Source organism: Seriola aureovittata, chromosome 16 (genome assembly GCF_021018895.1).
Source record: "Seriola aureovittata isolate HTS-2021-v1 ecotype China chromosome 16, ASM2101889v1, whole genome shotgun sequence".
NCBI classification, from domain to species: Eukaryota; Metazoa; Chordata; class Actinopteri; order Carangiformes; family Carangidae; genus Seriola; species Seriola aureovittata.
This window is the reverse complement of record NC_079379.1, coordinates 6,445,096-6,470,721: the sequence shown is the minus strand read 5'-3', so window position 1 is coordinate 6,470,721 and position 25,626 is coordinate 6,445,096. Positions and strand designations below refer to the sequence as shown.

At 38.2% G+C, this 25,626-nt stretch overlaps 4 protein-coding genes and 1 long non-coding RNA gene across 6 annotated transcripts; 1 reads left to right on the top strand and 4 right to left on the bottom strand.

Annotated features, from left to right (window-relative positions):
- The first annotated feature begins 416 nt into the window (after positions 1-416).
- On the top strand, positions 417-11,161 carry LOC130184164 (uncharacterized). The gene is made up of 5 exons (XM_056400004.1): positions 417-721; positions 2,374-2,736; positions 3,571-3,693; positions 8,574-8,635; positions 9,304-11,161. Exons 1-5 carry the CDS (start codon positions 688-690, stop codon positions 9,439-9,441), a joined length of 720 nt encoding a protein of 239 aa, XP_056255979.1. The 5' UTR covers positions 417-687; the 3' UTR covers positions 9,442-11,161.
- On the bottom strand, positions 5,105-8,283 carry LOC130184163 (uncharacterized). The gene is made up of 2 exons (XM_056400003.1): positions 7,740-8,283; positions 5,105-6,638 (listed from the first exon to the last, which is right to left on the bottom strand). The coding sequence occupies exons 1-2, from the start codon at positions 8,067-8,069 to the stop codon at positions 6,129-6,131; spliced, it is 840 nt and encodes a 279-aa protein (XP_056255978.1). The 5' UTR covers positions 8,070-8,283; the 3' UTR covers positions 5,105-6,128.
- Positions 11,162-11,212: 51 nt separating the features above from the next.
- Positions 11,213-19,732, bottom strand: LOC130184162 (uncharacterized). 2 transcript variants are annotated; one of them, XM_056400002.1, is made up of 8 exons: positions 18,639-19,056; positions 17,324-17,578; positions 13,321-13,590; positions 12,943-13,011; positions 12,392-12,436; positions 12,172-12,285; positions 11,488-11,550; positions 11,213-11,400 (listed from the first exon to the last, which is right to left on the bottom strand). In XM_056400002.1, exons 1-8 carry the CDS (start codon positions 18,829-18,831, stop codon positions 11,240-11,242), a joined length of 1,170 nt encoding a protein of 389 aa, XP_056255977.1. In that variant the 5' UTR covers positions 18,832-19,056; the 3' UTR covers positions 11,213-11,239. The 2 variants fall into 2 exon arrangements, 1 of the variants encoding a protein (XP_056255977.1); XR_008829941.1 differs by having other exon boundaries at positions 11,325-11,400; positions 12,388-12,436; positions 18,639-19,732.
- A 74-nt stretch (positions 19,733-19,806) lies between these two features.
- LOC130184195 (uncharacterized) lies at positions 19,807-21,268 on the bottom strand. The gene is made up of 4 exons (XR_008829945.1): positions 21,195-21,268; positions 20,399-20,467; positions 20,255-20,308; positions 19,807-20,009 (listed from the first exon to the last, which is right to left on the bottom strand). It is a non-coding gene; the product is annotated as an uncharacterized LOC130184195 (long non-coding RNA).
- Positions 21,269-21,641: 373 nt separating this feature from the next.
- On the bottom strand, positions 21,642-24,751 carry LOC130183927 (uncharacterized). The gene is made up of 4 exons (XM_056399658.1): positions 24,674-24,751; positions 23,659-23,940; positions 22,792-23,061; positions 21,642-21,754 (listed from the first exon to the last, which is right to left on the bottom strand). The coding sequence occupies exons 1-4, from the start codon at positions 24,732-24,734 to the stop codon at positions 21,642-21,644; spliced, it is 726 nt and encodes a 241-aa protein (XP_056255633.1). The 5' UTR covers positions 24,735-24,751.
- Between the last annotated feature and the right edge of the window lie 875 nt (positions 24,752-25,626).

The following is a 25,626-nucleotide window of genomic DNA, read 5'->3' as shown; positions in this document are numbered from 1 at the left end:
GCAACAGGCGATATATTTACAACAGTCTCAGAAAACGTAATATTTGATATATTATTATATCTTGTATAAATGTATAAAACATATATAGCTATATGGTTTATATATTTATACTTTATTTTTTATATTCGGTTAATTTTATTTTTGCATTTGTTACTTATTTATTTATCTCTATTTAGGTGGTTATCCATATTCAATTTTGGACTGTATCTGTTTCTATTTCAACACTAAAATACTTTCAAATTTTAAAAACCATAAATCAACAAGATCGATGATGTTTTGAGGATGTGGTTCATTTGATGGAGTTTGTTCTCAAGAAATTAAAAAAAAACCACGTTGTGGTCATGGGACTTTCTAGTTTCTAACCACTGGTGCAGTTTGTGGTGCTTTTATTTTGAAACAGCTCCCGGTTATAATAGCAAACGCACAAGAATTGACTTAACTCTGGAGAAACGAAACCTACGGGCTAATGCCTCAGAAGTGAACGCGCAGTGCGAAGACTTAGTTGTGAATAATATATATGAAAAATCTTCCGCTTTCATGACACGAGACGTGTTGGTGGTCTGCACGGTCTGTGTCCTGGTGTTCAATAAAGTCCCCACTGACTTCCTCCCACTGCAATCAGTGCTGTTCAGTGATCAGCTGCAGACAGTTCCATGCACAACAGCCTGAGAACATTGTCCCTCAGTTATGGCAGGTCTCACATGGATCCTCACTTTCCTCTGTAAGTTATTTTTTATTTCATATTTAATTTAAAATCCAGGGTGTGGCAATGACTTTCAGAATTAGCTGTGGTGTGAAATTGAAGGAGTATTTGGCCTTAATTCAGAAGCTGATTGTATAATTCCTGATGTCTGGTTTGTTTATGCTCATGAACTGGTTGACACCTGTGGCTGCAGTGAACTCATATTAGAAATAACAAAACCAAAGCTAAACTGAAAGAAAACAAGCTGGCAGCTCTGAGGGTGTGACCCAAATATCTGTGACCTTTTATAAGTTCACAGAGTGCGCCAAGGACAGAGTGCCCAAGTCTCTGTGGTCCTGGTCTGGGACAGACTGGTGTTTTAGGCTCAGTTGGATTGGTCATGTGGCGTGAGGGTCCCCAATTGTCTGACAGTGATTTGATATAAAAAATATTTTTTTCTCTCTTTTGTCCCATATAAAAATTGAATTCAGTCTGGTATACAAAGTTCTTTAATTTAATTTACCTTTGCAAACCATTTCAAGTAGGTGGAGCAGAAAACATGAAAGCGTTCTCTGCCATCTCTGGGTGCTTTTATTCAATAGGTGGCATTAAACAGCCTTTTCCTGGTTTACAAAGAAAAACAGGATGTATCTGAAATGAAACCTAAGACTTCAGACTCAGTTTTCTTCTTTTTTAATTCTTCATTCCCTTTTTGAAGAATTCACACAACTGACCTCAGGAAAACGCTATAAGGCAACCAAGAACGGTTAGAGAAAGTCCTTTATACCAAATGCAATAACTTTGTTGAACTCGTAAGATTCATCCACACTGGAATCATGTCTGTTATTGTTGTCTGTACTGTGCATGTTAGTGCTAATTTTATTGTTGTATTTATTGTTTGTGAGTGACAATGATGTGTTTTAACCAGCCTGTGAAGCCAGAGGCAAATTTCCACATCTGTGGAAAATAAAGATAATAGATATTCCTTAACATTTATCTCTGGAGCTAAGTGACTTTACATTGAAAGCAACAGGTGTGGGTGTTTTCATTATGCTTTTCGACCACATTGCCTGGTGCCGCACAGAAGAGGAATACGACTAGGAGCGTCGCCTCTTCCCCACACTTCTCCTTTAACTGATTGCTGCCTGGGTCAGACATAGTTAGTTCAGTTTGGACAAACTAACGCTCTGTAGCTCATTCAAACTTTTCAAGTAACAGGAACCTAACAACCACAGAGCATCTTCAGTTCTAAGCAAATCACACAGACACCACAGCGTTCATTCAAAAGGTGACAAGTTTGCAGCTATGGAAATGTGTCTGTGGTGCATATTTAATTCAAAGTTTCCAGCAAATTACAAAAAAAGAGCAACATTTAAAGGATAAAAATGAATGTCATCATTGTGTGACCTCTCAGATTAATCTTGGTACCCCATTGGGGGTCCCAACCCACAGGTTGGAAAACATTAGTCCAAAATTTCGCTGTATGCTGTAGCATTATGTTTGCTTTCATTGGATCTACACAGCCCAAACCAGGGCTAACATTTAACTATATGTGGGTAGGTGTGTCCACATACCTTTGGCCATATGTTGTGTATTGTGTCCACTATTAATATCAAGTATCTATATATCTGATATTTAGTTGAAGGTCAGCATCAGCCTTGTGACACTGCAGCATCTCCTCATCTCCTCAGGTGTTGCAGGATGCCACCACTCTTCAGCCTCACCTTTTCCCCGCTCTCCCCGGATGGTCCAGGTGGGGGAGAACGTCACACTGACCTGTAACCTGACGTCCAGCATGAAGACCACCTGGTACCTGTTGCGTTCAGACCAGCTGCTGCCACTGCTGACAGTTACACCAAGCAAAATAGGAGAAAATCTGGTCAGCTTTCACTCTAAAAACAACAGTCGCATCTACAGCCGGGGAGACATGGAGAGAGGCCCGGTCAGCCTGGAGATCCTGGAGGTAGAGGAGAAGGATGCTGGGCTGTATTTCTGCACAGGGTGGTGTGCAGGGGTTGTATGTGTTAACAGAGGGGTTCTTCTAACTGTGAATGGTAAGATTGATGGTTATTCATTGATTTAGTTCTGACATTTTATCTCTACTGAGGCTAAAAAATAAAATAGAATATAAACCCCTGTATGTCTCAGCTTTATTATAACAATTTAAACTCTAAAACTGGTTAGCTTGAGATTGACTTCATCTCTTTATTAGCCATCTTTTCCAGTTCAGTTGTTGAGTTTAGGATAGTTTTTATTGATAACATTGAAAACCAGAGAGGGTCATGTTCAGGTACAGCTGCCATGATTTTTATTCCTCTGAGGTTGGAGGTGCATGAAAACAGCCTGTGGCGTCACGCAGAAGTACTCATCTGGTTTCATAACCATCAGATGTTTCTCAAAAAGACATTCTCGTTTTCAGTATCTTTCTGGTTCACAGGAAAATGAAAAGGTCAGAAGTTGGTCAGATCAGTGTTTGTTTATTTACTCTCACTGCCAGAAGAGGGAGACAAAACTTCTGCCGGTTTAAACCTCAGAGATAATAATATCCTTTGGAAGTGTCAGTCACACTGAATCCAAATATATGTGTATTATGTGTCTGTGTTCAGATCTGACTGAGTTTTGAAAAGAGCTCAGTTTCTGCAGAAATTGGGAACCACTAAAGTATAGCAGAAGTTTTTGTAGGTCGAAACTGCCCTAATGTAGCCCAAATTATTAAAATTGTTATGACCCAAATCACTTTTTAACCACCCAAATGAAGAAAAAGTAGCTCAACTGGGCAGAATTTGCAACTTATACAAGTTCCAAACAGTTCTTCAGGAAGCTCAGAGGCTAAAATATCAGTTGAAGATCAATAACCTACTGGTGTTCCTGTTTCTTTGTGTTCCCAGGAGCTGATGGGGAGTTGGCCATAGACAAAATGAGGCAGCCGTGTTGGAGACTGGGAATCTGCGCGCTTCCAGCTTTAATCGCCCTCGTTTTCGTCTTCCTCTTTGGACTCTGCCTGTGCTCAGGTGTGTGGTTGGTTGTGTCTTTTGCTTCTATCTTTGTGGGGACCAAATATTTGACACTGAGGGAGAGGACGTTTTTGAAAAGTGAGGACATATTTGGAAAATGAAGACATTTTGGTGCTAAAACTTGGTACAGTCTACCAAGTTCAGAGGGTAAGATTTGGGGTAAGGTTCGGTTTCATGCAGTTGTGCTGCTTTAAGTTAGGATTATGTACGTAATAGGAAACGTTTTACGTCCATGAAGGTAGGACGTTAACAATTTTGTAAGTATAATTTTAAAGTAGTTGTACTTTAGTTAGGTATTTCCATTTTATGCTATGTTTTACTTTGCTAGATTTCAGAGGGAAATATTCTTCTTTTACTCTGTTTCATTTATTTGACAGTTTTAGCCACGAGTTACTTTTCAGATTAGGATTGTAACAGTAAAATGTAAGATTTAACATTAAACCATATGATAAACTCATAAAATACACTGTTAAAGATTAAATAGATAGTGAATATAATTACTATACATTTGTATATCAGAAATTAATTTTGTTCCTCTTTCCTATCCCATTAATCAACTCACAATCCTTTAGATTTATATGGTCACCACTGGATCAAACTACTTCACTGTAAATAATGGAGTTAAAACCAGCTCCATCTTGAGCAGCTACAACAGTAAAAAGCTGCTTACAGATCGATGCATCAGTATGAAGCATTTTGAGCTATATGATCCTTTACTTTAACTGACATCTGGTGGTGGACTGCATGAATTGCAACACTCACCACAGCTAATCTACATTAAGCTTCAGTCACCAACTGTGGATATATTATGAAAATCTCTTAATACATCCATATCACCAACACATCCAGATGGAATATAGTTAAGTTCACTTACTCAAGTACAATATTGATGTACTCTACTTGGTACTTTTGAATGCAAGACTTGTAACAGAGTATTTCTACATTTTGGTACAGATACCTTTACTTAAGTAAAAGGTCTGAGTACTTCCAGTAACTACCATGTTGTCTAAGCACATTTATGCACTTCAAATATCAACAGGCATTTTGAAGAATCTTGTAATGTGTAGCAGAAAGGAAAATCTATATCGAACTCTCATCTTAATGTCTGTCTAAAGGTTTGAGGAATGACACTGTGCGATACGAAAACAAGTTTCACCGGCTCTGGTCATGCGTTCATTCAAATGAACTGAAGTAAAAACATTTATCTGTGAGGGCATCTCGGCCTTAAGGAAGGAGGGTGCACTGAAAGGACGAGTTAATGAAAAACTAAAACAAGGAAAAAGTCTTTAGACTTGTCAAGTTTTCCAAGTTTCCAAGTTTTAGACAAGGATTCCTTTTTACGACAAAAGTATCGAGATAATACATCATCTTGTTAGATACCACAACAATGAGGTTCTTCACACCAGGATATGTGAGCAGCTTTTATTGACACAGTCAGACAGTGCAAAACATGTATGATATTGTTCCCACTAAGAATTTGCAGTCTTACTGGTTGATGAAAACAAAAACAGGAGATTAAGGGACAAAGTGTAAGAGACAAAGAAACAACTGCATTATCATACCTCATAATATTTTCAATCACATGTAACAATGAAATCGAATCACTCACTCGCTGTTTATGAAAGTGCGTAAATAACCAAGCCTTTCCTTCAGATGCTAGCATAATAAGCCTACTTTTTGTTTGACATTTCATAAGTTCAACTGGTATTTATCATCAGTCCAGTTCAAGGATGGTCAGTTTGTGCAACATAAAAGCCCAGCACCAAGAAAAATCTGCAAAGATGCCCTTATTGATTAAAGCAAAGAAAACTAGACTAGTTCAATCTCACCACTTTGATGATTGCTCTCTCATTGTGTAGAACATGTAAAACATCACTATATGCACCACTAGATGGCAGCATAAATCAGCCTCACAGCCGCATCTTGCTTTGTTGTAGCCACAATCTCTTCTTACATTCGAACACAGCGTTGGGTTTGTCCACTGTTGCATGTTCAATGTTGACAGACGAAAGCACAGATATGTGTTTGTTTTCTTTTTACTGGTTACATCCATCAATCTCAATATCTCTGTGCGTCAGAAAAATCCCCAAAGTTAAACAAATTTCTACAGAGATTGATAAAACATTAAACTCACTGAAGGTATAGTAGATCATTAGAAAGTCTACAGTATGTTATTAAAGTAGGATATGGTTGCTATTTGAGGAGAAAATCAGCTTTATATCTGATAAAAATGTAAGAATAAAGGTCTCACAGTAAAGCCTGGTTTATCCCTACAGCCCCCAACAGGCATATAGAAACCCTGAAACACAATTTTGAATTACTTCAAGCGTTTACTTGATCAAACATTTTGTGCATTTTTTTTTGTGTTGATAATCAAGAAAACACCCCATTGAATTCTTTCCCTGAAGTTGAGATGGTTTTATGAGTTTGGCTCACACCTGCTTCAGCAGCAGCCCGTATGGACGAATGGATTCCTGTACAATGACCCTCGTCTGGACGTCATTGCGGCCTTCAGGGACGTAGACCAACCACATGTCTTCCCTCTGGCACTTTGTCCTCTTCTCCGGTTTGATGCGGTTCTGAAGAATCACTTTGTACGTCTTCTCGTCCACTTTGGACTTGAACCTTTTGCAGTACTTCTCCGCCATCTTGACGTCAGGTGTTGAGTACACCCCTCTACCCTTCGTCTCCCTGGTGGTTAGACTTGCGGCGGCGGCATCAAGAAACCGGGGCTCATCGTTGGGGGACCCACCGTGGGTCAGGATGATGCCGTGGGAGCCGTCCATGTTTTGTCCATGGTAGGAGACAGGCCAGGCATCCTTACCCGTCCCGAGCCAGGAGTCCCCATCATCGTACTTCTGCACGACTCGGAGGGCTGCACGGTTCCACCCACAGGGGCGCACGTAGGCCTCATTACCACGCAGGAACGTTTTGTTGCCATCCTGGAGGTCAACAGAGGGGTTAAGGGTCAGAGCTGGAGTGACATAAAGGAAAACGCTACAATGCTATATGCTAATGACATTTTGTTGCACCAATCATGACCAGTCACTCATACATGATGCTGTGACAATCAAGGCTTGAAAGTTTCTTGAGATTGGGGTTGAGTACTGAAGCTCAAACCTTTTGGGTATGGACAAAAATGTCAAGTACCAAAAATCAAAAGTTGGCTCTTTAGTCATTCTTTATATATAAGACTAAATCAAACACTAATGTATTTAATTTTTGTATTGTAGTTATTCTATGAAATATAGAGCTGAATTTTGTAAGAAAAACGTGTATATTTCTCAAAAGAAACAGAGAAGGAAACTAGGAAACCCTGGTATGACACTGGCACAGGAACTGAAATTGTTTTTGTCCAACTTAAATCACTTGCAGTTGCTGGCAGGGACTGTTTGGATGATCCTCTGTCTTGAATATCAAGTGGGCAAATGGGGCAACTGACCAGGGCCCAGAAAGCTGCATGTGTATTGTGTGTAGTCATTCATACATTTCCGTACTTATTTTGTCTCTCACTCGTTTATTCACATAACATTCACTCACTTAGTCACTCATTCATTGAGTTACTCATTTAAAGAAGAAAGAAAGAAAAGAAAAAAGGCTTACTCATTCACTCATCCAGTCACTCAGTTAAAAGCAATGTTTTGAATTGACATAATATTCACACTCATTCACTCACTTCATAACAGTGGGTTCTTTTGACATAACCATAACTCACTCACTCACTCACTCACTGAGTCACTGGCTAATTTTTCACTCACTCCTTCACTCATTTAAAAACAACGTAGTTGTAGTTACACATTACTCATTCACTCACTCACTTCAAAACAATGTGTTTTTGTTACGTAACATTCACTCAGTCACCTCAGCTCTATATGTCATATTAAATTCGACATTTGGACGATGACGTCCAAACAGCTGTCTAAGATTCCATTAATGTATTCGATCACATTAATCTTCATTTGTTCATTAACCATCAACCCTGTCATCACCACACCTCTAAGAGAACGAGGAGGACAGATAAATAGACGCTCTACTCTGCTCACCTGTACGTTGGTGAAGTCGTAGTCGTACTGAGGATGGAAGAAGTCCTGAGGGTTGATCTTAACCGTGGTCCTGAGGCTCTCCTCCGGCCCGGGGCCCTCAGTCAGAGCCAGGGGGGAGCTGTAAAGGTCCACATCGTCCACTTCCTGCAGGGACAGAGTGCCTAAACTGGGGTACTCCAGCTCCTTAAACCCCTCCTGCTTGTAAAACTCCTTGAGGGCCACGATGTTGACGAAGTCCTGCGGGGTGAGCTGGGAGGGTCCGCTGGTCGACTCGACGTTGCAGCCAGAGAGAGCCGACAAGGCCTCCAAGCACAGATTCGTGTCCGGCATTGTTGCTGAGAGGAGGGAGCAGGGGTCGGAAAGAATAGTTTTGCTCTTCCCTCCGAGAAGACTGAAAGTGAAAAACAATCTTTTTTTTTTTATCTTTTCTCAGTTTACAGAGAAAATTTGTCGAGGAATAGGCAAGAAAGCAGCAGGGCTCAGTTTCTGTTTGCTCCTCCCGCACATACAGCTGCCCCACTTTCATACTTTCACTTTCACTTAACACTGAGTGAGGCTCAGTAACCAGAAGTCAGGTGTCTGGGTTTGTCCAGAGCGCACCCCACTCTACCCATTGTGCTGTTTTATTATGTCATCTTTGTAATATGTGAATGCAAATGTAATGTATGAACTGTACAGTGATTAATATGCAAATTTTCTGTTGGCTTATCTTTGTCTTGTCAAACCAAGTACAAACTGCTCACGCACTCTGATTTCTAGATGTTAAAGTTTAACCACTGACCCAGGTCCAGGTCTTCTTCACTTCATCTCTGCCTTCCTCTCCTTTGTCTTCAGGAAAACCAGCTGTTTGCTGCTGTCCTTCACTGAGAAGAGACTCCAGTCTGAGGATCACAGAGGTCAGTGGATGGTCGCTCGTTAGAGTTTGATACAAGCTCTGATTGACTGTTGTGTTTTCCTTTTTATGATACTGTTAAAATTAACTGCATAAGTTACTCCACTGCATTTACCCAGTGGAGACACTAGGTATTTTGCACATAAGCATTTAAATTTGTATTTTTTCTGTATTTGTTTCCTTTATTCTCTCCTTTTGTTCGTCCTTCCTTCATCCTTATTCTTTCCATTATTTATTTCCTTACTTATTTACTTTTTTCCTCTTCATATATAGTGACACTAAAATTCTTTTGACCTTGACCCTCCATAAATTCTTGGCATGGTAAAATTTTGGATTCTGTCCCAACAATGACAAATTTCTTTTTTTTGGATGTAATCAAAAATACAGCAATTAATATTGACTCTCTTTTTTACACTATATTGATAAAGCATGATTTCTGCATCACCCGTGTTCCACATAAACATGTGTACTGTGCCTTTAAATATATTTTACATAACAAGTTTTACAGGAATTTGAACAGGTTGTTTTTCCTCAACTATATCCATTTTATATTAATTACATATGTACATTTTTAAAGTCTCTACAACTGATGGATGTTTGAGTCAGTCCAGTCATAGAAACAGTTGATATATTTCTTCTAACTGCAGTATAATCTGTTTTCTTTCTCTGCAGGACATGTCTTTGCATTACTCCAGTCTGAAGCATGCACACGAGCCCCGCCCCTCTGGCCACAGAGGAACAAGATTGGTCAAAGAGGATGTCACATATTCAACAGTGATGAGTCGCAAGAACCCAAACACATCACATTAGCACAGATAGAGAGCCACTTTCTTGTTTTTTTTTTTTTTACATACAAATTTCAGTGAATGATGAATTTCATCACCACCTGCTGGTGAGAAAGTAGATCACACTCTCTCACTTCTTTAAAGGGCCAGTATGTCAATGTGTCAGTGTAAAACCTTCAGAAGTTAACCAAGGCCCCGCCCGTCTCATAATACCCAGGGGCACACAGTCAGGAGAGGCAAACCAGCCAAGGGGAAAAGGGTCCCCTTATGGCCCCTCATAATGGCACATGCATGAATGTACTCACATTTATATCACATGTCCCAACTGTTTAGAACAATAAAATCTTTAAGGACCTGGATAAGCAGCAGAAAATGGAGGGATGAAGGGATGAATGGAGATTTTTCAGCCAGTTTTGGCTGAAATCTGCCTAAAGCAGACTGGTAAGATATATTTAAACCTTTCTAAATGAAATTTTAGACTATAATATAAGATAATATAAAAGTAAAAAATATATATTTTTTTAGGAAACACTTTTTAAGACCTGCATATATCCTGTGTATATGCAAAGACAGATATTTTTAATATGCTAGAGAAAGTAATGATTCATGACTTTATTTCTGTATCTCTTTTTAAAAGCTATTTCACTTTTCATGTCAGTGTGACTGCTGTAGAAGCACTGCTGTCTTTTGGTTTTAGTTATAAACCAACTATCTATTACTTTCAATCATTTACATACATAAATACACCACAGAAGAATGTCAAAATGTTACTGTAACTGCTCGCCAAATACACATGATGATAGCAAGCTTATTTGTATATGATGTTTATGTAGCATCCACTGTTTTTTAAGCTCCTCTTGTGCTTGTCTGTGATGTGCGTCAGTTATGTTAGGGTTCGTTGTGCATATTTACCTCTCAATAAATAGATTTTGATTGTCATGTGGAATCTTTTCTTTCACACAATCAATACAACTTTGAAAATGCAGTGACATAACAGCTCTATCTCACTTTACCTGAATCTGCAGAAACACAGAGTAAGAGCCGAAACAATGAGTCAATCCATAGGAAAATAATGATTGATGATGATTGATTAAGTCGTTTCAATCACTTTTCAAGCAGAAATTGTGAAAAGAGCCAAACATTTGCATATTTAAATTTCTCAAAAAAGGAGAGTTGCTGCTTTTTCTTTTGTAAACTGAATATTATGGGGTTTGGGGAGTTAAAAAAAACAACATTTTAAGATGTCGTCTTCAGCTCAGCAAAATGTTTTGACAGTTTTCAATGTCTCATATAGACTAAATGATTATTCAGTTCATCAAAAAAATAAATTGTTAGATTATTTGATAGTGAAAACAATAGTTGCAGGTCTAACACAGGATGTACAGGGGCAGTTAACATCGAGGAACCCCTCACCCCAGAGGTCAGTGGTCAGCTTAGCTTAGCTTAGTTTAGCATAAAGACTGGAACCTTCAAAGCGCAATAATTAGAAAACCAAGGAATCCTGCACACTGTCCATCACATGGACTCATTTAATTAACTTTTGTGGATCATAGATTGGATTATAGAGATTATTTTATTTATTTACATTTGAATTTATTTGTTGCTCTTTTCTTTTTCACTGCTGTCATGGTTTAAACCCTCTCTTCTACAGTGTATTATTGTATTGCATATATTGTGTATTGTATGTTTTACATTGTTAAAAACACAAGAAAAAAAGTTCAGTAAAATAAGTGTGTTAATCAGTATTTAATCACGTTGGTGATACATACAGTGAGTATTTACTTTAGGGCTGCACAAACTTGAAGTGTGTCTCTGTTTGGAGTCTATTTAGCAGCAGATCTGGTGATGACAGAAGAGTAGATAACGTGGTGCGGGTGTTGGTCTGGTGGAGTCCTGCTGGGTCTCTCCCTCCAGTTCTGATGGCCCAGAGAGGCGTAGTGGATCGTCTCCTCCGGCAGGGACGGACTCTCTAACACCTCACGCTCTGCGGACACACAGGTGTGTTCTTATTATTTAAGATGAAAACTGAGCTGAGGATAATTGCAGCGTTCGGAGGACGGGGTGTTGTTACCAGCTGGTCTGTTGCTGGACGTCTCCCACGGCTGCAGCTCTGTGACCTCGTGTCTCTGTGCCTCTGCAGAGGAAACACAAGTGCAGATGGAATGAAAGTCGACCTGTATCATCGACAATTTTATTTATTTTTTTTATCTACAAAGGACAAAGAAGCTTTCATTTTTCTCATACATGTATGGAGGACAAAACCTGCCTCATCAAAAAAAATAAATAAAAGAACAAATAATACAGTAAAAAATCATCAACATTTTCAGCAAAAAAGAACTAGAGAATTAGATAAACAAAACGTATATGCAAATATTTTTTAATTATCCTACTTTTTTCTTATTCACATTTTTTTTACCACCAAAGGAGGTTTTAACCTGGATTTTTTTGCTAATATTTTTAACCTAATCTAAATATAATTGAGTGTAATTAATGGAACAATTACAGTAAATGCACAAAAAAGTGCACAGGGTGAAAAAGATGAAAAAGCCATCATATGAAAGTAGGCCTAACATCTTGTAGATTTTTTTAAGATGTGGTTTTGAGGCCCATAACAATTTTTTTTCCTTTTTATTTAATGTTTACTTTTGTAATTTCCTCATTGGTCGTTTTGCAATCAACCTTCAGAGACTGAATGAACCAAACATGGAAAATAAATAATGACACGTGGCTTTGCTGACCAGCCCAGACCACAAACCTTCATATCTATATTTCCTCTTCCTCCTGCACTTCATGCTGGTCAGTAAAATGCAGACGGCAGTCATGAGGAGGATCATTAGCCCCAAGCCGACGACAGCGACCATCAATACAGCTGAGACAGACCACACACACACACAACGTCTGATTAACACACACGCAAACATCTGTGAAAACTTTAGTCATGAGACTGAAGTGTATGCAGGTGCTGTCTCACCAACCATTCTCAGTTCTCTTCTTCTCCTTCTTCTTTAGTTCAACCACATCTGATCAACACAGCAGCAACAACATAAAATACACAGTATGAAATACACATATCCAAACTGGTGTCATACATACTAAAACCTTTCGATTTTTCCAACCAAAAGGTTTCAGGTGTAAAAATTATTTTTTAATTTCAATTAACTTTGATTATATCTTTAATAATAAAGGTAGATAAGAGGTTAAAAAAATGCTCAACTGAATAAAACAGCATTTATGTGTGTTTACATTTTTGTGCATGTGATCTTCAATGTAAATAATATTCTAATTTGTGGTAAATGATAATTAAATTGATATCATATTCACACAGGTTAGTATTTCACTCTGCAAACAGAAGAATTTTTTTTTTGTTCCACAGGAGAAACTGTTGAAGTTTTGATTAGGAAAATAACTGGTTCAATTTTAATTCATTATGAGTACCAAGTTAAACATGAGTATAAATATAAATGTAAGTTCACTATAATATAACTTCTGTAAATACAGTATTACTGTGCTGAGTAGAGAATCCTACCTGTTATCCCCACAGCAGATGTCAGAGGTGTACTGTTGGATATCTGGATGCTGGTTGGCTCATTTTGCACTGATAAGTAAAAGATAGACATTTTTTAATTGATCAGTCAGTAACAGCGCAACAATGTTCAATACTACACTACCTGCCTTATAATTTCCTTAAAGTTAAAATACATTTTGTGTATTATATGACCAAAAGTAATAAAAAATGTCAATCATATTTTCTGTAGGTTTCAGTGAGCACCACAAAAATTATGCAACAGTTTTACGTTCAAACTTAAAAATGCAAATTACAAACGATATCACATCCTGTCACGTTGGATCCTCTGTATCTTAGTAACATCATAACCAGATGAATCCAGTTAGTGTAATATCGCACCTGTGAGGACGGTGACATTGGCCTGCAGCTTTCCGTTACACTGATACTCTCCAGCGTCCTCTGGCTGCAGGTCCTGGATCTGCAGGGATTTGTCCTTGAAGCTGAGCCGGCTCCCCTCCCTCTCTGCTTTCGCCGTCCCGTTTCTGAACAGCGTGAAGATGGCCTCCCGCCTCCCTCCTTTCCTCTGGTGAAACCACCTCTGCTTGGGTTTGTGTGAGCGGCTGCAGGGAAGCAGCAGCGTCCGGCCTGCAGAGACCATGAAATCATGATCTGAGGAGGTGGAAAACACAGAGGAGTTACAGGCATTTATCATAGAGCTGGTCAGCTAGTGCTGAATTAGACAATGTTAGGGTTTTTCCCCTGAAGTATTTTTAGTCACTTTAGATTCTTCCAAATAAGCTCATATAAGACGTTATGTCGTATGTGTTGTATTTCTCACATCTGGATTTCTGATCTGCTCTGTTTATTTTATATAAAATGTTTTTTCGACAACTTTTACATTCAGGCTTCAGAATGCTTACTCACATACTGAGGAGGAAACACACACACACACACACACAAAACATAAAACTTTGGGAGGGGGCGCTGTTGTGCAGTGGTTTGCACTGTCACCTCACAGCAAGAAGGCAGGTTGCAGGAAATAGATGATGGATGGATGGATTGGGGACTCTCTTGTTTAATGATTCCTCAGCCTTCTGTCTCCTGCCAAACTCCACCCTGCCATCAGGTGTCCTCAGACTTTCCTCATGTTTCCAGCTCCACCTGCTCACCTGTTTCCCATTCCCAACCACTGGAGCCTCCCTGCCTGCCTACACACCTGTATCTCATTTCCCTCGTTTGCTCCCTGGTGCACACGTCCAAGAGCTGCTTCCCCTTGGTGGTGTTCGGTCTTGTTACCTTGGCTGCTCCATGTTGTCTGTCGACCGCCTCCCTGCATGTGCTGCGACCACCAGCCATGACAGTATGATCTTTGCTGGACAGGCGTCGTTGTACAGGCTTAACAGGAAATGATGGGGGTATATTGTATAGTATATTGTCAGGCAGAATTCAGGGAGGAATTGAGGAAGTGGTTAATCTGACTTCGTAAGAGGCTGCTGCATCTGTTGCATCATGATCCTTGAGCTTAAGGTTTACAGTGTTTTTTCTTAACGTTGATCGACCCAGTCGATTCACTGTCTTAAGATAGTCAAGAACTAAACAGCTTTGTGCAATAGATGAATTTAGACTTCTATCTGAAGTTTGACTATTTGTTGTATCTAAGTCACAGTCGAAGTCTCTTTTTTGTGAAACTGACCCCAGTGATCAGGAACGGTGAGCAGTTGTCAGATTGGCCAATGTGAACAGGGCTGCGACAGCAATCATGGTATTCTGTCACTATTTGTGAACAATCAAGTGCAAAAACCTGAATGGAAAATATCCCCCCCCCCCCCGACCCCCAACCCCAAAAAAAAAAAAAGAAATGGAGAACTTGATGCATCAATAAAAACCAAAGTGAAACAGACTTAGTGGATAAATGCTGACACACATGGAGCTTGTTACTCACTTCCAGTTCAGCCAGTACAGCGAGGTTATATCATGAGAAACAGCCCCGTTCTCTCAATTTTCTCACACTGATATTTCTTAAATACACCTTTTGCATACTGTTGTATCACTCTGTACATGGTGTTGTCAAGTTGAGATTTATGTTGCTATGGAATAGCGTCACTAACTGTAGCTTGATTTTCCTGGCTGAAGTGCAAATGTCCTGCATGCAAAAACTTAACGTTAGAAAGAAAATCACATAAAAAAACAAAAAAACATTGAAAACCTGGCTTAAGGATCATGATGCAACAGATGCAGCAGCCTCTTACAAAGTCAGATTAACAACTTCGTCAATTCTTCCCTGAATTCTGACAATATACTATACAATACACCCCCATCGTTTTCCTGTTATCATTTTTAATACCTGATAAAGGCTTTAAAAAAAAGCCTGTACAACTATATGCCTGTCCAGGAAAGTCACAGGGCATCTGTATGAATATGTATAACATATGTAAAACAAAAGCATTTTCAGTATATATAAAAGTCACACCCTTTTCTCTCACTATTAAAACCTACAGGTCTAAATTTATCTTCACGTATCAGCAGTAACACAGGTCTAAAATATGTATTCACTTCTCAGTTCTTCAGAAACCTTATTTCCCCTTTTGAAGATGTCACTTGTCGAAGTGGTTTTCATCACATAAATGTGACGTCGTTTATGTGGCAACTTCAGACGGTGGGAACAAAAACTTTTAAACTTTCAAAATCAGTCACACCCTTGGTTGGTTTCAGTCCTCAACAGCTTCTTTTCACACAAAATTCTAGAAGAAATTCATGGCGTTAAAGCGATTTCACAACATCTCTCAGACTGACTTACTTACCTTCGGGCGATCAGTAGTTTCTGCCACATTGAGCCATTGCCCTGAGTATTGGATCACCTTTTGTGTATGTTTGTCAAAGTTATGTTTACAATGTGTGATCATGCAAACGAGTCCGCCCAAAATAAGGTATTAAGATAGGTTGTTTGTAGTTTTCTGCTTTAATGCACTGTTGGTATGGTAACGTTGTTTGTTTGTGCTTTCTAAATCCATCACAGTGTATGTGACCATTACTGGTTAAAGTTAGGAGAGGATGGTGGTTAAGTGAGAAGGACAGGGGGTCATAACATTTTGTCTCATCAATGTTAATCAGGTTTTGATCCAGTTACAATGTTTGTTAGTGGGATACGGGTCCCGCCCAATCAAATTCCCAGACTGCCCCACCAAATCAAAAGGTATTTTATTTTGTCCTTGTTGATCTGACCAGTCATAAACATGCCACATTCAAATATTAAAGTTTATCTATATCTGATTGGTTGTCATAATTACTAGATGTCGCCTAGCAACAAAATTTAGCTATGGGTCATAATAACCAACTGCGCAAACAAACCATGAGCTTGTTCCTTACATGAGGACAGTCTCTCTATAGTTACCAGCCTATTACTACACTCAGTGGCTCGACTCTGGTTTTAGTTTTAGTTAAATTGTGATTAGTTAGCTAACCAGTAGCTGGTTGGCAGTAGTACACACAGTAGTACTGTGTGGTAGCAGCACATTTCCCCTTCCCTCTCTCTGTCACCATGCACCGATGTCTTTTTGGTAAGTCTACTTCACTCACACTCATTGACTTGACTCTGATGAGAACAGCCTGGTTTCATTGATCTCTAGAGCTAATTGTGGTTTTTGTGATTATTCATTGTCGATCATTTGCGATCACCTTCTAGATGTAGCGGTTTAAACTTAAATCATTATGGGCTTATGTATTATTAGATTCTATGGCTTCAGTTTTAGATAACTAAATAAAACAGATAAAACAGATAGATAAAACAGTGCATGTTATAGCTTACAGTCTTAAAGGACACTCATAGAGGACCCAAGTAACCAGTCTTGAAGTCTGGCAGTTAGTGACCAGTCAACATCTCTTAAGCCTTTTTGAGGTCACTGTGACACTGTGATAAAAGAATTAAAATTCACTCTGGGTGTTCCTGATATATTGCATTCACAAGAATGTGAGAACACTGTGGTATTGAACTTTGACCTTTTGACCATCACAATCTATTCAGTTCGTCTTTGGGTCCAAGTGAATGCTTGTGCCAAATCTAAACAAATTTCCCCAAAGTGGTCTTGAGATTACCACATTCAAAGGGCCAAAACCCTGTTTTGTCCAAAATCTAATCATCATCATCATCATCATTCATCCTTGAGTCCAAGTGGACATTTGTGCTAAATCTGAAGAAGTTCCTTCAAGGCATTACTGAGATATCGCATTGAGGAGAATGGGACGGACAACCTGAAAACGATATGCCTCTATATGGCTCTGGCTGTCGCCGGCGCAGAGAACCTCCTGTCTTAATAAAAGACTGATTCCTGATTTAACTGGATTAATCATCAAGTTTCCTCTCACTGCCATGACGCGCCACTCACAGCTCCGACCGCACCTGTACCTGTCAGCACCTGCAGCTCGGCCACCAGCAGCTGGTTACAGCGATACTCCCCGTTATCAGAGTCGTCGAGCTGCAGCACACAGAGGCCTCCGTCAGGCTGCAGGAGGTAGCGTTGCCGGTCCTTGTTGGTCTCGTAGCTGCCCTCTCTGGTCACCAGGACCTGTCTGTCCTGAAGAGTCCAGACCACATGGGACCGGTCAGGGCCGCCACACCGCAGACAGACCTGGTGATCCTCCGGGACTGAAAACCGCATCACTGCAGGAGGAGAGACACGGCAGAGGACAGATCTGAAACTACTACTTCTTGTCTCCTGGGTGTTTGCAGTCATGAAATGTCTTACATGAATCTTATTTTTCCACATAAACGTGAAAAGCCTTGTAACTTTGTTTTCATGCAGTATTATTGTATTTTACGTGTACGTATAAGTTAAACTTTCCCCTGTCAAAACTGTTCAAGATTAGAGAAAAGAAAACACTTCTATTGCCAGTTTGAGAATAAAATACATTATATAAGCTTGTTCACAACACATTTCCCCAACATTCAGCCTTACATACTGTGTCATGTCGGCCATCTTTACCAGCTGCGGTTTTAGATACACTGCTGTGTCACTCACATCATGTTCACCGTCAGTTTTTAGCCTCATTTCCTCTTTTATCTTGTGGAAACATGCTCACTATCATCCAGTCAGACTCATAACATAACAACACAGGAAATATTCTGTCAGATATGAATTCCTGTAAGGCTGAACTTTGCTTATATGTGTGAAAATGTTATACTAACTCAGCAGGACATGACAGTCAAATTCTTGTTTTTTTCTTCTGTTTTCTGTTTCTGCATTTACATGTCATCACTGTCAGATGAAAACCTCAAACTTAGTTGACTTAATGTTTTCTTTAATGTTGCTTAATTAAATTTTAGCTGCTGGATTTGCGAAATACAAATACATATCATATTTAAGAAATAAGTAATACAAAATCTAAATATTGATATTTGAGTGATAGGTAAAATATAAAAATAATTATGAATCACCACGTGCTAATTTTGCCACAATATTGTTGGCTATATGAATAAGATGTAGATGTATAAATATTCATCATTAGTGGAAGCAAAGTATGACTGAGATAAACGTCAATAATAATAATGATAATAATAACAGTAGTTTTAGAATATTGTAATAAAATGGTATTTAAGAGTTGAAATTTTGTATGTTGTGCAAATGCTACTGAATATACAATATTAAATGGTTCAAAAGTCAATACAGAACTGATATCAATAGTATCTTGTATTAAAGTGTTATGAGTGATATGACATTTACCTGTGGGGTTTTCATCGCAGCAGATCAGAAAAGTTTGCAGAAACCAAATGTAGCACAAGATCATGAAAGTGAGCATCTTCTGCAAAAACAACAAACTGCAGAGAAGTTGCTGATCCGACTGAAATATGGAGAGTGTGTGTGTGTGTATGTGTGTGTGTGTGTGTGTGTGTGTGTGCGACAGTTTTCCACTCATCCCTACTGCTCTTCTTCCTCTTCCTTATACACTAAATCTCTGGAGAATGGAGTGTCATTGTCCCTGAAAATGGAGATTTTTATTTACACTATGTAACCGATGTTTCCCTCAACAATATTTCAAATGGAGGGAAATTAATGTAACTAACTGAAGAATATGGATGCAAGATTTTACCATTCAATTCTTACATTCTTAAAGTTAAACATTCTCATATTAAACTTACAAAAATCTCAAATGTCCATTAATTTTTAACTTTTAAGTTGATCACTGACAGGTAACATTTTCTGTTTTCCATTTAGTTTCAATTTCACTTTCCATTATCAAGTTGCAGTTTTACAGTCAATAAGTTGTTTTAACATCAATGTCCTTTTAACAGTTTCGCTTTTCCTCTTTAACATTTACTTATCACCAGATTATCCTGACTACTAAAATATAATAACAGTGCATTTTCCATTGTTGTCATGTTTTTCAATGGCAGACGCTTTTTGTTAGTTTTGTTTTGGACTTTTCGCACTTCCTGTTTTATTTTGTAATTTGGTTCCTTGTGTGTCTCAGTGTTTTTGCTTCTTGTCGTGGTTTTGTTTCTGTGTAGTGATCGTCTGCGCCGCCCTGATGTGTTTCACCTGTGTGTAATCACCTTGCCTCCTGTGTCTATATAGTCTTTGTGCTCCCCTTTGTCTGTGTCGGTTCGTCAGTTTTGTTCTGGGTTTGTTCATGTCACGTTCACGTTTGTTAATAAACCTGTCTGAACCATTTTCCCAGGAGTTGGCTGCATTTGGGTCCTACTTACCCCTCAAACCCGTGACAATTGTCGCTTAAAATTTTCCATTTTCCAGTAATTCGGGTGTTTTCATTTTTGTTAACTGCCATGACAAACTTGTACGAGATTGGAGAAAACAGTTTCAATGAGATTTAAGTTAAATTTGAATTATCTTGAATAATTTGCAAAAAGTCAATTTAATCCGGTCAATTTGTACAAGCAACGAATAAAAGCAAAAAAAGCAAAAAAACAGAAACAAACAACACTGATGTAGTTCTCATGTCTGTGTTGTTTTTTATGAAAAGTTAAAAGTTAAACTGATAATTAATCATACTGTACTAAATACACAGTTATTGGATCAATGTCCTGTTAGCAGGAAGATTCGATGATGTGCTCTTTATTTGCTCCTGTGGATTTTCTGTAAAACAGAAAAAATTACTTTAATATCAATAATGAAGGGTTTAATTCCAAAATGACTGGAATAAAATCAACAGAACTGGTGGATAATGGTGGATTTCATTGGAAATTAAAATTTAAAGTATAATTAATAGCTCTGATAATCAATCGGTCATTTAAACTATTCAATAACATTCACATCGAACTGTATAACCTATAAAAAAGTCATGCTCATGACAAACAAACATGAAGAATGATATATGTCACCTTATTCATTCGTGTTGATGAAGGAATAAATGGACTGGTTGGGCCGAGATACCTCTGTACAATAACACAAATATGAAAATATAAATTGTAGCCGACCAGACAAATATCAAAGTAGATAAAGATTGACAACAGTTGAGTCTTTACCGGTCTTGTTTCCCGCTGGTTGAGTATGATGGATGGCGGCGTATGTAAGATCATATATGTTCGATCCGCCTACAAATGAGATCATTCGTCAACATGAATTTATTCACTTAACGTTTTTAACTTGTTTTTACCCCAGATGTTTCCAATTTCTGCATATAGAGCTCATACTGATCCTGGATTCTGGTCCAGAAGTAAAGAAATCTATAACAACAACCAAAACTACAAAACCTTCAGCCTTGAAACATTTACCTCAATCAACAGTATGTCCTGTGAGTGACTCAATATGTCTAGATAAGGGCAGTAAATTGTCAACTTTATGAAAGTCACAGTTTGTAATTGCGAGTGCTGTTGTGGATGGGAATTTATTTTATATATGGAAATATGGAAGTGAACTTCTTCATTTTGTGACAAAGAGTGAAGAAAAAACGCTGAATAAGCGATTCCACTGAGTCACAGAAGCTGGTGGGACAGAGGCTGTGGCTCGAGACCGTGACTTTCTATATATGATTGTGGTTTTTTTTTGTGTGTGTTTTTATCACATTAGATAAATAAATAAGTCTGTTTCCTTCAATTGATGATTTCTGCACAACAATTAATTAACATCCTGCACATGTTTAGGGTAACGGTAGCAGTATTCGGTAGCTAGCTAACATGCAGGTATAGCCACACATAGCTCAAAAATAAAAACACAACTACAGAACTGGCAAGTGGCTCATTTAGACTATTGGCAGCTGTCGATCACTTGTTCAGATGATAAAAGGGCTCGTTGAAAATAAGGAATGATCTTCTTTCTCACCTTGTGTGGGTTTGAACACACACCCGTCTTCTATCTCAGCATAGTCGGTGTCAGCTTGTTGTTCACCACGTCCTGCCAAAAGAACGAGAATGAAATAATCAGTTCATTTTGTAATGGCTAATATTAACTCATAAAACATGATTTATATACTTGTCAATTTTTGTGCTGGAAAACAAAATAATTAAAAGATTATGAAAATGTGCTTCTGCTGATGAAGCATTTAAAATGAACTGACTGTCTGTTTAAAATCAGTGAGATATATTAAGAGTCAAAGTTCAATTAAGAGCATGAATGTGATGAGACGAATGCTCTTCTGATGTCACAAGTAGGAAAGTTTAGCGTGTTCATAGAAGGTCATTTTGCCAGGAGCAATAATCATTTTGCAACCATTGACATCGCATTAATAGGCATCGCTGCTTGGTTCAGTGAGTTGTGATTCCAGGTCTTTTATTCACCTTGTGTTCTGAATCTGAATCTCCGAAAGAGGAAGAGGATGATAAACACGGTGAGGGCGAGGGGAAGGACCACTCCAAGAACCAAAAGAAACAGTTTGTGAGAAGCTGAAAGATTAATAACATGTAACAAATTAAAACAACACATACACCCATACGGTAATGTAATATATGTACATATGAAATAAAAACATATGTAACTAGAAATACGGCCTTGCGGTTGTTTGCCTCCACCATTCAGACTAATTTCAGTTTACATACCCTGTTTATCCAGAGTCATAAAAAAATTGTGTGAAATTTTGACACAATTAACAAAGTGTAGCTGAAAAGTGTTTCCTGAGGTCACCATGACCTTGAACTTTGATCTTTGACCATCAAGGTCTAATCAGTTCATCCTTGAGTCTGAGTAGACATTTGTGCAAAATATGAAGGGATTCCCTTGAGGAGTTCTGGAGATATTGCATTCACAAGGCTAAAATCATGTTTTGTGAAGCCCCTGTGACCATGACCTTTGACCTTTGACCACCAAACTCTAATTAGTTTGTCGTTGAGTCCAGGTGAAAGTTTTTATCAAATGTGAAGAAATTCTCTCAAGGTGTTACAGACATATCGTGTCCGCGAGAATGTGATCGACAGACAGACGCTCTAGCGTTATATTGACAATATATGTGTAGTCCATACAAATATGTATGATTTTTATATGGATGTTGCTTTAATAACCCTACACATATAGATTAAATCAATATTGTTAATATATACGCTTGGTAATAGGTTATACCACATAAGGATATATCAAACGTATATATATATATATATATATATATATATATATATATCTATATATATATAAAAGTGTGTCGTTTGACTGGTGCTGTATATCATATATTACATTTCTGTCTCGGCAGACATGATGCAGGGATGAGCGGTGTAGATAACACCATGGAAACTGAATATCGAAGAGATGAACAACATTACATGACCAACTAAGGTAAGTGAAAGCAATTAGTATTTCTCGTACGATAACCACAGCTGTCTGAGCACGTGTTTTCAGTGGTTTCTCAAATCATATTGGACAGAGAACTTTTGGCTGCAGCAGCAGCTCTGGTCATACAATTGTGTTCTGTTCTCCACTTTGTATCTCTCACCTCTCTCAAATCTCTCATCTTTGGTCACATTCAGGTAAACAACCGGTTTTCCCTCGCAGTAGTACAGTCCAGAGTGATTCAGCTGCACGTTTGTTAGAGTCAGCATCTTGTTCTCAGTGGAATATTGGAGCCCTTCTGTCTTATTTTGGCTGTAAACAGTGATGTTCATTCCGTTGATTCGTCTGACCCATGTTGGACGATGTGACCCAGTGTCATCAGGACATTTCAGAGTGATGCTGGTTCCTATTGTAGCATTCTTTTCATCTGTTGCTGTACACAATAAATATCCAGAGTGAGTAAAAACCAAACTGGTTTATTGTTTACAGAAGTAAATATAATTGGTGATGTCACATGAAGGATAAGTAGGTAAAAGGTAATTTAACATTACTATCAATGAAATGACTTGTTTATATTCTTTGTCCCATTTGCAAATGTAATGTACATATATTGAATGTATTGACATACAGTATATGTCTAGCCCATACAATTATGTATGGTTATGTATGCTTATATTGTAGACATTGAAATTAATAAGAAAAACATAATATATACAATTTTTATATGCATATTGTTTTAATAACCTAGCATATATATATATATATATATATATTGAATATATCATTAACAAATTTGCTCGCAATGTGTTATACCATTTAAAAATATGTACATATATACATTTTACAATGAGTATGTCATATATGTCATAAACTTATATCTTACATCATATATACGGAGGATGTATATATGGTATATATGGAAACATCAATCTTGATATAGAGACATATATGTCATATATTACATTTCTGTTTCTGTTTATCACAGAGACATGATTTTGAAACAAGAAGAGAAAACACAGTCTGATGTTACCTTGTGGGATCACCGTCAGTTCCACAGTTTCAGTGTTACAGAAGTATGTTCCACTGTCTGAGACACCAGGGCGAGTAATGACCAGTGACTTAAATTTATCTGCCAATGAACTGTATCGTTTGCCCGGGTCCGTGAGTTTGTTCTCCCTTCCACCAATAACTTCAATTAAGTTAACTTTACTTCCATTAGTTAACTGTCTGCTCCACGTCACATTACCAGCCACAGGGTGCGGACAAGGTAGAGATACCGTGTTCTTCTCCACAGCTTCTCGATAGATTATTTCTGCAAAATAGGCAATTTTTCAGAACTCAGATAACGATCCATTTAAGATGGATGGCTTTTGTTAATTCTAGATAAACAGAACAAACTTACAAAACCCTCCTTCCCATCCCCAATGATACAAGATTCTCAGTAAGAAGAAACTGAACAAGCATAATATTAAAAGATCCCATATTGTATGAAGGTAGATTTCCATGTGTTGTTTGATTATAAAGCAGGTCTCTGTTCTATATTAATATTGCCAAAGTATCAAAGCGCTCAGTCCACAGAGAAATGCACTGAGCCTCAAAACCAGCCGTCAGGACCACCTCGACCCATTATCCAACCTCGCAAGATTTTGTTTCTCTGAGCGTTTACGTGAAATCTGGTATATTTTCATTAGATCACTCAGAAAACAGCCAATAAGTACAGAGAATGTGACCTTTAAATATAAAGAAGTAAAGACTGTATATATACTGTGTATGTATGGGATATGTATGGGATGAAAATGGTGTGATTTAACAATGTAGGTCCTGAGCAAACATTTATACATACTGTATTTGTAACAGTAAAGAAAGTTTTCCAAATGTTTCAAGCACATGTCATCTACTTACTGAGTTGGAACATTAAACTGTCAAAAGTATAGAACATACATTTAATACGACCTTAAAAAACATTAATATTAAATTATAAAAGTATTAGGACAGGAGAGATAAATGAATACACACAGTAACAGATTAAGGTTAAAAATTCTTACCTGCGGTGACATTAAAGCCCAGAACGAAGGCGAACAGGCAGCTGTCGATCTTCACCATCATCCTGACACAGACTGAAATAATTCAGTACACTGAATAATGTCCAACCACATTTTCTATGCTGAAAACAGGAAACTGCATGGTCATGTTTCTAAAGAAAAAGCCTCTTTCTCAATGCATCTCAGCTCAGTGACCTTTTGTGATCAAAGACAGTATTCTAATATGTATGTGATATTAAAGTATTCGTAAACATTATATCAGAGCTGGAGATTTTAAATCATTGATTTAATGTTGTGTCTGTGATTAGAACAAACCTTTAAACTGTGTCAAACCCCACCAGTAAACCACAAGTGTTGCGCAACGTTCTTGTGAAATCAGACACACGGACAATTAATGTGTTAGCGGCTTATAAAGTGAAGTGTGCGACGTGTTGTTCGGTCTGTGCTGCTTGTAACAATAACAGTTGTACAGGTTTGTAGTATTGAAGTCATTATTTAAGGTGACACTTTAAATGGCTGACAGTCATTGTTGTTTCTTTTAACCGTGACCACAAACTGACCAACAAAATAGTTTGCCCTGTTAAAGTCCACCTCAACCTGCTTTAAATCCCTCAGTATTACTATGCTCACTGGAGGGCGCTGTTGTTGTTAAGGGGCACTCTCTGAAGAGACTGATGCTGTCTCACACGACCATTAGTTGCCACTTAACGGCTCCTCGTCACGACAGGTGGATGGATACTAGTGTCAGTATTTGTCACACTAAGGCATTAAACCTTTATTCCACCTTTATTCTCATTTGCATTCTGCTTTATCTGATGTTGTCGTGACGATAGAGAGATGGATGAGAGGACAGACTTCTGGTGATCCATCCATCCACCCCAACCTCTTATCCTATATATGTATATGTGCAATTTATTTAGCCTAGTCAGTGTTTTATGCTATTTTTATCAACCCAT

What these genes read in the sequence shown, in the direction of transcription:
- LOC130183927 (XM_056399658.1), bottom strand. Translation starts at nt 24,734, where the DNA reads ATGATGGTGAAGATCGACAGCTGCCTGTTCGCCTTCGTTCTGGGCTTT. An exon ending in GGGCTTTAATGTCACCGCAG is followed by an intron (nt 23,941 to 24,673) that starts GTAAGAATTTTT and finishes CCTATTTTGCAG; the next exon opens with AAATAATCTATCGAGAAGCT. An exon ending in AGATGAGAGATTTGAGAGAG is followed by an intron (nt 21,755 to 22,791) that starts GTGAGAGATACA and finishes TTAATCTTTCAG; the next exon opens with CTTCTCACAAACTGTTTCTT.
- LOC130184164 (XM_056400004.1), top strand. Translation starts at nt 688, where the DNA reads ATGGCAGGTCTCACATGGATCCTCACTTTCCTCT. An exon ending in GGTTCTTCTAACTGTGAATG is followed by an intron (nt 2,737 to 3,570) that starts GTAAGATTGATG and finishes TTGTGTTCCCAG; the next exon opens with GAGCTGATGGGGAGTTGGCC. An exon ending in CCAGTCTGAGGATCACAGAG is followed by an intron (nt 8,636 to 9,303) that starts GTCAGTGGATGG and finishes CTTTCTCTGCAG; the next exon opens with GACATGTCTTTGCATTACTC.
- LOC130184162 (XM_056400002.1), bottom strand. Translation starts at nt 18,831, where the DNA reads ATGAGTGGAAAACTGTCGCACACACACACACACACACACACACACATA. An exon ending in CTGCGATGAAAACCCCACAG is followed by an intron (nt 17,579 to 18,638) that starts GTAAATGTCATA and finishes CTCCTCCTGCAG; the next exon opens with TGATGCGGTTTTCAGTCCCG. An exon ending in CGAGCTGCAGGTGCTGACAG is followed by an intron (nt 13,591 to 17,323) that starts GTACAGGTGCGG and finishes CCACCTCCTCAG; the next exon opens with ATCATGATTTCATGGTCTCT.
- LOC130184163 (XM_056400003.1), bottom strand. Translation starts at nt 8,069, where the DNA reads ATGCCGGACACGAATCTGTGCTTGGAGGCCTTGTCGGCTCTCTCTGGC. An exon ending in ACGACTTCACCAACGTACAG is followed by an intron (nt 6,639 to 7,739) that starts GTGAGCAGAGTA and finishes GTTGACCTCCAG; the next exon opens with GATGGCAACAAAACGTTCCT.